At 47.8% G+C, this 12,255-nt stretch overlaps 1 protein-coding gene across 2 annotated transcripts in view; it reads right to left on the bottom strand.

Annotated features, from left to right (window-relative positions):
* The window catches only part of LOC147634763 (uncharacterized), a 239,842-nt gene that overhangs the window by 157,983 nt on the left and 69,604 nt on the right, over positions 1 to 12,255 (bottom strand). For both annotated transcript variants that reach the window (XM_086803941.1, XM_086803942.1), the window contains exons 15-18: positions 10,832 to 10,904; positions 10,587 to 10,717; positions 10,314 to 10,446; positions 10,011 to 10,139 (exon numbers count right to left, since the gene is read on the bottom strand). In XM_086803941.1, the coding sequence (XP_086660067.1) occupies positions 10,011 to 10,139; positions 10,314 to 10,446; positions 10,587 to 10,717; positions 10,832 to 10,904 (466 nt within the window). The remainder of the gene's footprint in view (positions 1 to 10,010; positions 10,140 to 10,313; positions 10,447 to 10,586; positions 10,718 to 10,831; positions 10,905 to 12,255) is intronic.

Genomic DNA, 12,255 nt, shown 5'->3' on the forward strand with positions numbered 1-12,255 from the left:
CGACAATCACACAAGAGCCAACAGATCCACGAGAATAGAGGAGCAGAAGATGGCCTTCGCTCACATTGTCAATATGACCTTGATGGCTAAGATAATAAAGTACAGGAGCCAGCCAACTTGGAGGAAGCATTGGGAGATCCAAACTGGAGAGGGGGCCATGAAGTCAAAGTTTGACCCAATTTTGAGAAACCACACTTGGGATCTTCTGCATCGTCCTCCAAAAGGAAGGTTATTGGCACCAAGAGGGCAGCCCGAAGAAACCTGCTAATAGCCTCAGCTACAATGAGGTACAGTAAAGGGGCGAGGGGACAGCCCTGCCTCACTAAACGGGAAATCTGAAAACGCTCACCACGCCCCGCACAGGCTAAAACAGTGCTATGAGCCTTCCTGTATAGGCAGGACCTACCTCTGATCCAGTTTTGGAAAAACCCCATGTGTGCCATAGTGCCCTCCAAAAAATCCCAATCCACTCTGTCATAAGCTTTTTCAAAATCAAGCAAAAGAATGGCAAGAGGCTGCTGACTAGCCTTTGCCCACTCGACAGCTTCCCAAAAAGAAAAGATGTTATCAAATATACTCCTTCCTTGGAGGAACCCATTCTGGGTATCATGGATAGTCCTTTGGAGAATCCGTTGCAACTTTATACTCAAGGCTTTAGCTAAGATTTTATATGCAGATAAGTAGGCAATAGTTGGGACATCACAAGACCATGTATTGCATTGGGGATCCCCTATCAATACAACATGCTCTCTATATACAATGGGCGTGGCCCCTTGGGCTATCATGAGCCAGGTGCTAAAAGTGGTCATTGACAGATGCCTTTGGAGTAGGCGCCCAGCACAAGTAGGTCACTGACAAATGCCATTGGAGTACGTGAGAGGTGCCGACGAGTAGGTGGACACCACTTCGTCGGTCAAGTGGGTAGCCAAACTTGGAAGTGGGGTCACCGAAGATTCCATTTTGTGTGGCTGGTGGTTGGCCTTGTGGGCGCTCTTGAGGTTCACGAACTTTAGGATGCTTGATCTTGGGGTTCACACGGTGAGGATGCCCGATCTTGGGGGTTCACATGGTGAGGATGCCAACTTAGGGATGCCCAATCTTGAGGTTCACGCGCTTGGGTGCCTGTCCACAGTCAGTGAGGGTGGCTATAGGTCCCCCACCAATTAATCCGTTCACCGTCCCGGTGAACACAAAAGCAAACAGGCAGATGTTGAGGTGCACTACAGGAGTTAAAGAGATATCTACCACAGATGTTGAGGTGCAGGAGGGAAATATGGCGAAGGGGATGCAAAGAAGTGGGGTAGTCGGGTAGTGTAGGGGTGCCAAAGATGCAAGGGAAAGGGTCATGGGGAGGGCATGGGGGTGCGCAAATCGCCGGTTGTGGAGGGTGCACCAGCAGGTATATTTGGTTTATTTTTCCTTTTTTTTTCTTTTTTTCTTTTTTTGTTGTTTTCTTTTCTTTTTTCTTTTTTTAAGGGTTGGATGGTGGGGATGCCCAAGTGGCGGGGATGCGCCGTGGGTGCGGGGATGGAGTGGGAGGTTGGGGATGCACAAGGGGATGAGCGGGGATGCGCAAGAGGGGCGAGGGTGTGAGGCTGGGGATGCACGAGGGTGAGGCCGACGATGCACTAGGCTAGGGATGCACTAGGCTAGGAAAGGCGCCCCGCATCAAAGAAAATGCAAAGGGTGCTAGGACCACACCGTCTGTAGTTGCCTTCGCTTCAAAAGGTGAATGTCTTGTGGGCATGCCCGCAAAACGGCAAGCTGTGACCAATGCTTCCAACCCTCTCTTCAGTGTCAAACGCCTCATTGGCCACCAATTTGACGATGCACGAACAAAAAGAAATGAAGATGGTACCATTCAAGATTGTAAAGGCTGAGAACGGGGATGCATGGGTGGCATTGGTCTAATGAGAATTTGCTGGTTTTTTATTATCCATGCCTACATTAAGCTATCAGTTAATTACTCACTAATCACGTCTTAATTATCATCTAATCTCTTTATTAATGATGTTGATTCTAGCATTTGATCCACCATAGCTCATCACATTGCTGCAAATTTAACATGGTATCAGAGCCGAGCCTAGAATCCATCAAGTTTATGAGACCATTATCTTGTTAATCACTTGGCTAATTAGAATTAGTAGATAATTAGATTTTTTACCTTTTTTTCAAGTAACCTCTGCACCCCCAGCCAGTGGAGGGGCTTGATCTTCCCTGCTTCATCAAATGCAATGGCTCTGATTCCTCTTGGCCCTAGGGGTTTTCAAGGATGCTCTACAAGTTGGTGAAGACAGATTTTGATTTGATCAAGTCTACAGTGAGATCCAAGCTCTTCATCAAATCTGCAAGTGACTTTAGTAAAACAAAGATTAAGCATTCAATGTTTGGTCAAATCTTGTGTTTCTTGGCTTAATTCTCTACTAGACTAATTGCTATTGATGGCCTTGAAAGGACTTGAGCTCATTTGAACTCTAAGGCCCCAGATATGGACTCCCCGCATACTCTATTTTCTGCACACAAAACAGAGGATTATTTTGCTAATCAATGATTAATCAACACTAATCATTGTATTTTGGTGCAATTGAGGATTCAAATTAACCATTGGGTATCTGATACAAATCTCTGTAACTTCAGATTGCAATTCGGAGATGATTTGATACTCCAACCATTCAGTACAGATTTGTTATCCTTGGTTTAATGTAATTTCTGGTAAATTTATGCTGATGCCATGGGACTGAGGGATCCACAACCTATCGGTACCCCAGTCATGCAGCACACCAGCACCTCGCAGCCATGGCCGGCCAATCAGTAAAGAGTATGCCCCTTTGACTTCGAGAAGACGGATGACCACAAAATCGAGAGAGAAGACAACATCTTGAATTTGGACCGGTACTCCCTCCACAAGCCCCAGAGGTGTCACCTCACACTGATGAGCCATCCAGACATGGAAGTTGGATGGTTTGGTAATCTGCAGACCAGTGGCTTTGAGAGTGAACTCCGACATCAGGTTGACTCTGGATCCGCCATGCACAATGGCTCCAGAGAGAGGGGTACCCTTGATTTGTACTGTAAGACGAGGGCTCTTGAAATCAGTGAGGGTGCTGATGGCATGAGTGATGCCCAGACATTTGGCTGCTTGCAGGCCCACCCAAATCCGTGGCTCACTACCTAGAAGCTTTGACTCCTCCTCTAGTTGGTGCAGTAGTAGATCCAATTGCGTTCGGGCAGCCAGGCTAAATTGGAGCAGTTGGTAGAGTGACATCCCCCTTACTCTCTTTGAGGAGGTCAGCCAGGGAAGCTGTTGAAGGTGCGGGGTGGGGAGTCACATCAGCATGCCCAGTAGGGAACATGGGTGGTGCCTCCTGAAGATCTTTGATAGTTTGCAGAAAGGCATGGTCTACCACATTATGAGAGATGTGAGGGGACTTCACCTTGCTCCGGTGATGGTTCTGGTTCTCCAAGGATCTGCTTTTGACCACGAGTGACCACACCTGTGGTGGGGTGCTCCACATGAGATGAGGGTGGTGGGCTGTTTGGGTGAGGGGACACTCCCAAGGTGAAGGATGGGTGAACTGGCACGGAGGAAGGGGTGTCTGCAGCACTTCCCACAAAGACTAAGTGAGTGGCAGCTGGCACCGGGGAGATGAAGTCAAGGGAGGCACCAGCTCGTTGCTTCGGGCAGTCCTGGGTGTAGTGATCCTTGGCCTCAGGGCAGTGATGGCACGGGGGTGTCCCTTCTGGATGAGGACATCAACCTTGGTAGTGACCGTACTCCCCACAGCGGTAGCATAAGATGGGACGGTTACAGGGAACAGGGGGGCGGGGAGCGGGGAGCGGGGGTAACGGCTAGGGTGGAAGGTGCAGGAGATGGTGGAGTGGGCATGAGGGGTGGAAGGTATGGGTTAGGGGGTGAGGGTGTGTGGTGGTATGCAGGAATGGCGGGCGGGTAGATAGGTGTGGGTGCTGGGGTGAAGGATGTGAAATGACCGGCAGGGTTGGGTGGCAGGTGTTTTCCTTGCTTCTTGTAGCACTTTGAGTTCTTCTATCTCCTTCTTTAGCTGGGCCAGAGTGTTGTCTTCACTTTGCACCTTATGAAGCTTCAGGGCATCCAGCTCCCTTGTGAGTGTGGCCACAGGATCGGCGGGTGAGGACATGACTCCAGAGGCTGAAGAATTGTTCATGTTCACACATCAAGTGGACATTCTCCAGTTGAGAGGCCAGCTCTTGGAAGTCCAATAAGGTGGTAGGTGCAGGCTTGCTTTCTTTGATCTTTTGTTGGGTGGACCGGGGCAGGGCTTGCAGCACCCATTGCTTGACCATAAAGAAACCTAGGTAGGTTGGCAGACAAGATACCAAGACCCTTGTCCGTGTCATCGGCTCAGACACACTCTCCCCAGGCAAGAGTTGAAGTCTTCCCAAGTCTTGGAGAATGCCGTCTTCATAGTTGCCCGGCCTGAAGGTGCGAACTAAGGTATCCCTCAAGGTGGGCCAGTCCACAAAGTGGTCACTCGCGAACTGACTAAACCACTTGTCAGTGGAGCTTTCTAGAGTGCATGGGAATAAAGCCAAGTAGGCATCCTCCCGCTCGAGACCACGGCTTTTGCACATAGATATGAAGCGTCGCACATGGTCATCCCCATCTTCCGAGGTGGAACCTTTGAGCATGGGAAACTTGATGTTAATCCGGCCCAACACCACTAACAAGGGTTCTCGAACTGGAGGGTTGTTCCTAGGGTGACCTTGATTCATGGCGGCCATGGGTAGAGGGATTGGAGCAGGAGCACCTTTTGGAGGAACAAAGTGGACCGGCCGCTTGCGACTTGAACACCTAATAGAGAGGGGACTCTTGATGGGACAACAGAACTAGAACTCCGAGAACGGGTGTTGGGCATGCAAAGATGATGAACTATTACAGACTCAAAATCTTGGAAACTCCAGTCCCCAATAGGGTCGCCAAATTTTTAGTGTACCTGTAGTGGACTGGGATCATGGGATGCCCGTCGTGCAAGCACACTAAATCACTAGGGTCCTCTCTAGGGCAATATACCCTCAAGAGTTCACACAGGCTAGGGAGATGGCGACTTCCCTACCCCACTCCACTACGCACTCACACATACTCAAGAACGGAGCACCACACAAGAGAAACCTAAGTGACATGCACACAGCACAAGATAGAAGTAGGCAATAGTTGGGACATCACAAGACAATGTATTGCATTGGGGATCCCCCCTCGGTACAACAAGCTCTCTATATACAATGGGTAGGCTATCATGAGCCAGGTGCTAAAAGTGGTCACTGACAGATGCCTTTGGAGTAGGCGCCTAGCACAAGCAGGTGACAAATGCCATTGGAGTAGGTGAGAGGCACCGACAAGAAGGTGGACACCACTTCGTCGGTCAAGTGGGTAGCCAAACTTGGAAGTGGAGTCACCGAAGATTCCATTTTGTATGGCTGGTGGTTGGCCTTGTGGGCGCCCTTGAGGTTCACGAACTTTGGGATGCCTGATCTTGGGGTTCACACAGTGAGGATGCTGACTTGGGGATGCCTGATCTTGGGGGTTCACATAGTGAGGATGCCGACTTGGGGATGCCCGATCTTGGGGTTCACGGGGCTTGGGTGCCTGTCCACAGGCAATGAGGGTGGCTACATTGGACAATTCCTTGACTGGAGTTTCTAACTCAGATTGGGCAGGAGATTGTGATAGTAGGAAATCTGTTTTTGGTTACTGTTTTCTTATTGGGTCTGGAATTAACCCTGGATCAACAAGAAGTAGTCTAGAGTGGCACTTTCTTCTACAGAGGCTGTGGCAGTATGCCTTGCTTCATGTGAAGCAGTCTCATTGAGAAGGATCTTAGGAGACATGGTGTTGCTCATAAGGGAGCAGCAGTGTTGCTTTGCAACAATCAGAGTTGCATGGCTATCGCCAAGAGCCCGATGTTTCAAGCTCACAAAAAGCACATTGAGATACAGTATCATTATGTGCATAAGGACCTAATTATGGATGAAGAGATGGAGCTTGTCTACTGCTCAACGACAGAGAATTGTGCAAAAATTTTCACGAAGGCTCTAGGGATAGATTTGTTGGAGTGCCATCTTCATCGACTCCGCATTGGACCAAAGAGGTAGTTCACCTATGGGTGGACATTGAGGAGGAGTGTTGGAAAAGCATTTGCTCAACGCTCCACTCTCGTGATGTTTCTGCGGGTGACGGATGTACTCTATTTTGTAAGACACCCTTTATGAGGAGTAGATTTTGTGATGAGCATCCGGGCACACGGTAATTCCTAGTTTAGACACTGGATGGTGACCAAGTGTGGCCAAATGGTTAGGAGACGGCTTATGTAGACTTGGCACTCTACCAAGTAGGATGCATGCTTGTGCGAGCTAAGTGACCGCATTAGTGAGTGCTGAGTAGCAAACTGAAGACATTGTTATCGGGTTGCAAGGTCCGTTTGAGAGTCCAGACAGTCTTAGATGACCCTGGGAGCTGCGCCAAGTCCCTAGTCCTACGAGATTTAGTTGTAGTCTAATATGGTCCCAGTCGGATGATGTAGTCAGTTGGTCATTTTGGACCAAGTCGTGGGTTGGGGCCGACGTGGCCAACCTATGTCCCTGCTGAACCTGGGTACTATATATAGACTGTTTTGCAGCCTTGGAGTTTATCATCGAGTTCATTGTGTTCAAGCACTCTTGTTACGACCCTGTGTTTTTCCCTCTAGACAACATGCAGGTGGGCACGGGCAAGGGCACAGGATGCACAGTGTGAAAGACGTGAGCTTGGAATCAAGAAAGAAATTCATAAATGGTGGCCAGCCCAAGTGTGAAAGGGGACAAAAGGGATATTGATGTTATAAGGTTTTTAAACCTTAGATGATTTAAAACATTATTATTAATAAGCATGCATTTTTTTTTTTGAAAACCTTGCTTTGGGCGTTTTTGAGAAGAAAAGCAAATCGTTTTCTTTAAAGAGGGCTAAGGGTGATTGCCGTGTGGAAAGGTGGCTGCAAGGTACAGCTACGCCACCGCCGGGTACAGGCGCTACCGGCGCTGGTACATAACCGTCGCCGCCGCTGGTACAGGCGCCACCCTGGTACAGAACTGCCGCCACCGCTAGTACAGAACCACTGCCATCGTCGCTGGTGTAGGCGCCGCCACCGGGTACAGTCGGGCGCCGCCGCCGGGTACTACCGTTGCACGCCGCTAGGTACAAAACTGCTACCACCGAGTGTAGACGCACCACCGTCGTCAGGTACCGCGCCGCCACGTACTACCGCCGCCGCCGTCACCGCTGCCCACTGCCGCTGTTGTTGGCTGATACTGTTGCTGCCGTGCTGATGCTGCTACTGACATACTGATGTTGCTACTGCTGTTGCCGCCGCCATCAGATGCTACTGATGGGTGTTGCTACACTTGCATGTATGAGTTACTGCTATTGGGAGCTGACAAGTGCTGATGCACATGGCCTACACCAGCGTGCTGCTGCACATGGGCAGCTAGGCAAGTGATTAGGTGGTTGAGCATGGGCTACTACCAAGTAAAAAGCGACCAGGCGACTACATCTACGGGCTACAGCACCAGACAAGCATCAAGCAAGAATTTCTCTGCAGATAGTTGCGCAGTCAGACGAGTGTCAGACGGGATGCTCTCTACGCCAGGTGACTGCATGTGTGAAAGCAGTCAGCGTGGGTCTCTCTCTCTCTATCTCTCTTGGAAGAAGGTGAGCTCAAGGAGGCACCGAGGGGCTAACAACCAAGAAGTCTCTCTCTCTCTCTCTCTCTCTCTCTCTCTCTCTCTCTCTCTCTCTCTCTTCGCAAGCAGGTTTTGTTTACGAGAATAAGATGCAGAGGATCAAGTTAAGATGCACAGGATGATGTTCTTGGAAGAGATGTGTGTTGCTCTTCGTCTGGGACTTATGTGTATTCAGGGATGGCTTGACACATCCTCTATCTTTCTTTCTCTAGGTTTTTGGCACCGTGATTGGATGGTGCATATGTGGATTTATCTGTCATGGAAACAGGACATTGGTTTTTCGAGAAGAAACAGGACTTTGGTAACAAGGATGCAGGCCTACGGTTTATGGATATAGGTCTATGGTTTATCAAATACAGGTCTTTGGTTTCATGTGGGAAACATGTCTTTGGAATTCATGTGAACAGGTTCTCGTTTTCTCAAGGTTACACGCAGGCTATGACTATAGGAAGGACATATGGTTAGGTACAGCCCTACTGCTGTTTGGGAAAGGGTTGTGAGATCCATGGTTGAGATGGAGAAGACCTTTTCAAGCAGGGAGGTGTCGTACAGGTGTGCCTTCTCTATGGAATGCTTTGCTGTAATAGCGAGAGGAATCCTATTGGTAAAGGATTCGACAAGTTGTACTTTGTACTCATATTTGATCAAGTAAAGAAATACCGCAAGGGGCGCCACTGCGTTTTGGGGCCAATCGGTGTCCTTGTACTATTTGCAGGAGCATTCTAGCTCCCCTTGTTTATTTTCCTTTTCCAGGTCCCCATGGGTGTTGAAGTGTTTTGTGTGCGAGTGTCTGTTCCACCGCCCGTCAAGTTTTTGAAGGCCGGTTTCACTCTTGTAAGCAAGACATCCCCCATCCAGAGTCTATCTAGATCACCATCAAAGCTCCTTTACCCGGAGCACCCAGGTGCGCAAACCCCATCAGTTTGCAATCAAGTTTTTGCAAGCACTAATATTGTTTACTCTCCACTTCTTTCTGCAATTCAATGCTTTGTATTGTGTTGATCCAGCTTCCGCTAATGTGTATTCTTACACTGTAATGGTAGGATCTGGGCTGACATCCCGACGGTCCTCTGGGTCCTCAAGCAAGTTGAAGTCTCCTCCCTTGCACCAAGCGTCTACTGGGGATAGACCCTGGCACACCTGAATCCAAAGGGAGGTGTGGTTTGTTGCTCTGTTAGGGCCGTAGATGTTGAGAAGGCCAAGTTTGGTCCACCCGACCTTGGAGAATCAGCCACTTTGCTGCTCCCGGGAAAAACGTGCCATTCACAAAAGCTTGTACCAAGAAGCAAGCGGCCAAAGTGATGATAGATCATTTATAAACAAGTTTCTAGATCTTTGACATTGTAAATTAGGTTGCATCATCATCCCAAGATGACAACATGCTTCTTTCAGGTACCATCATACTTAAGAGGTACTTCACCTCTAGTAACAACATTATTTTGAGGTAAGTGTAAGTGCATCGCTTCACGGTGGCTGACCTGTCAGCTGTGACTTGTGACAGTGAAAGGATAGTTCATACAGCCGACAGGTCACAGCCACTGTCTTTTTTATCAGCAACGTGTAAGGATAGTTCATACAGCCGACAGGTCACAGCCAGTGTCTACTTTATCAGCACCCATTGTACAGTATCATTTCCAAAAATTCGGTATGTGGTCTTCTTACTTGTGTATAAGTGGTAACTGTAACCCCAAGTAGTAGTGCACAAAGAACCTTTCTCAATATTGGTGATCCAGCCAGTTGAGCTACTATGGAGGGAGAAAGAGACCCAAAACCATCTCGAACACTTCCCACTTGGAGTTGACGATATTCGTTAGAACATAAATAGTACCAGGGTGGACAACTTATGAAAAGTATTAGTAGTACCAGATTTGCACAAGTCTCAAAAACTTTGATCCCAAAGGGTGGGGTTCTGTACACCCCTGTAGTTGTACATCATATATTTTAAGAGCTAACGGGTAGGGATCAAAATGCACAGGTCGAAGGAGATCTCTGAAGAGCCTTGTTGATATGAGAGAAGCAGATTTTGTTTTTGGGAAAGAAGTTTTCTTCAGAACAGCATTGGTAGAACTAGCTGTGGGAGGACAAGCCAACAAGAAGAGGTCAACAGAAATAATGTGTTCAGCTCAAATGCATTAGGCCTTTTGTTAAACACCAAACATGCAATCAACTTCCATAGAAGGGGTAGCAATGAGAAAAACCAAGAATAAGAGGGGCTTTGGGGCCTGTAGAAAGAATCAAAAAACCAAGATGCTTTTCACCTGTGAGAAATTAGCCAGGAAAGACAAATCAGATTGTACTTGCACGATCTCATCAGCACCACCACATATCCCCCATTCTTCTGGCAAGTCCTTCTCATCAAGTATAGCTTGTGCTTGAGCATAGAACATCTACGCACAATGAAAAACCAGTCATAAAGGCAAGATAAGAACTTTACTCAAGACCCAACAAGACACAAAGCAAACATGGTTATGGGACACACAGGACATGACCAGACAGTGTGATTATATGCTTGGCATTTATAGTCTAGCTAGGTGCGGAATTTTTAATGGTACTGCACTAACCTGCTGACGGGACCGTATTATGGTTCTCCCAAACCAAGCATCCAAAATTTCAAAGTCGTTCTGTGGGTCCACTGTCCAGATGACACTCACCGCTAGCCTATCTTTGCCATAGCGAAGGGAACATAGGTTTTCGCTGTAGCAAAGCATTGACTCAAGTCATTGGCAAGGTTAAAAAGCTGTCTAGGCATACAAAATCAGTAATAGATAATAAACCATAAGAGCATTCTAACAATCACATAAGCAAAAAGGGGAAAAAAGGAAGGAAGACTTAACCTCAAAATAGAAGGAAGCATATGATAGGTATTTCCCACCAAGTAGACTGTTGTACCTCTAGAAAAGGCTTCAAGATCTAGCAGGCTACCCTCATTGACAAAATAGGAAACATCAGCAATGTGCACTCCAACCTGTGACTCAACAGATACAAGTAGATCATTTTAGCATATCAGTGCAAGGTGTTAGTTCCAATAATAGAATGCTAAATGCTCACAAAGAAAAAACATAGCCTTGGCTTATTGCACCTCCATTGTGTTGTCATCAAGCTGTCGTATTGACAAGCAATCGTCCACATCCTTGCTACCGGGTGGATCAATGCTGTAACAAAGCAAAGTTATATAGCCTTTGAAACAGCCCAAAGCTAAAAATGTCTTCACAAGCAAAACTAGAATATGGTTTACTCTCATTATAAGATACAAACCCCTTGCCCAAGTGACTATTGCACCGTGGCATGTACCAAAATCTCTAAATAGGGTGTGGCCGTGTACCAAATATACCTTTTTGTGTGTCATACTGTCACATTATTGTACTGAGTTCAGTCCATGAATTGCGCAGCTGATAAGCAATCTAGCATTCTAAGTCTCTTGTACCCAAGACATTTGAGCAATATGAATACATCAGCACATTCTCGTCTATGTTGTTCAATACTCCTGTATATTATGTCCTTGAATTGTCATAATTAATCGCGTTGCGACTGAATGAGAGAAGCATCAGCCCCCGATACCACTCTCCAAAATATCAAGCATGGGGCTAATGAGTATGACCGAGAGGTCTCCCTCAACTACTCGACGGTGGTGAAGCATGTCCTGGATCTGGAGTCAATGGGGGGATTGTGGCCAACGTCCGGGGGGGGGGGGCAGGGGTATCGGGCACGCTGGAATGCAGAGGCCTGGTCCGCCTTTCAGGAGAGGTGGGTCTGGAGCAGCCCGAGGTGGGACCACAGGATCCACTATACAGGTGTCCTCCACCTTCTGGGTCCAGAAGAAGTTGGTGATGGTTGGCTAGCGAGGGAGGGGTCGGTGTGGCTGGGGCCGAAGCTCTCTCAAGAAAGTGTCCCTGTGTCTGCGGAGCTCAAGCAGGAAGAGCCTTAGGCAATGCTGATCTGGGACATCAATGATCCTACAGAGTGGACCGAATCCCTCACGAAACAAATAGTGAAACCTCTCACGAATCTCATAGTATACCGGGCAGCAACATATGTAATGCTCCTCTGTCTCAAACTCTGTGTGGCATAATCAGCAAATCCTTTCCTCCGTGGGTCTCCATATGAGCTTCCCGGCTCTGAAGACGTGCTCAACTCTACATGTCTCCACTCTGAGGTGGTGGGATGAAACCCGTATCTGGCCAATCGCAATCTGCATGGCATGGGACATGTGAACACTCAAGTAGCCCAGCGTGTTTAGGGAGATCCTGGTGGATCTAGCAAATTCTCCCTTGAAGTGGCCCCAAACATGCAAGAGGTGAGGACACCAATTGATTCTACGCGCACATATTCTCATGACAAAAGAGTACAGTTTGAAAGATGATCCCAAATGAGATCCTCCCGAAGACAACGTGTGCAAGGACAAGTGGTGAGGATGGTGACCGCTTTATGCAACAAACATGTAAGCCTAGAATACACACAAGCATTTTCTAAATCAAAGTGCATGTAAACTATCTCTAAAACAAT

The sequence above is a fragment of the Cibotium barometz genome, chromosome 10 (genome assembly GCF_041138505.1).
Source record: "Cibotium barometz isolate CiBa-2024 chromosome 10, ASM4113850v1, whole genome shotgun sequence".
NCBI classification, from domain to species: Eukaryota; Viridiplantae; Streptophyta; class Polypodiopsida; order Cyatheales; family Cibotiaceae; genus Cibotium; species Cibotium barometz.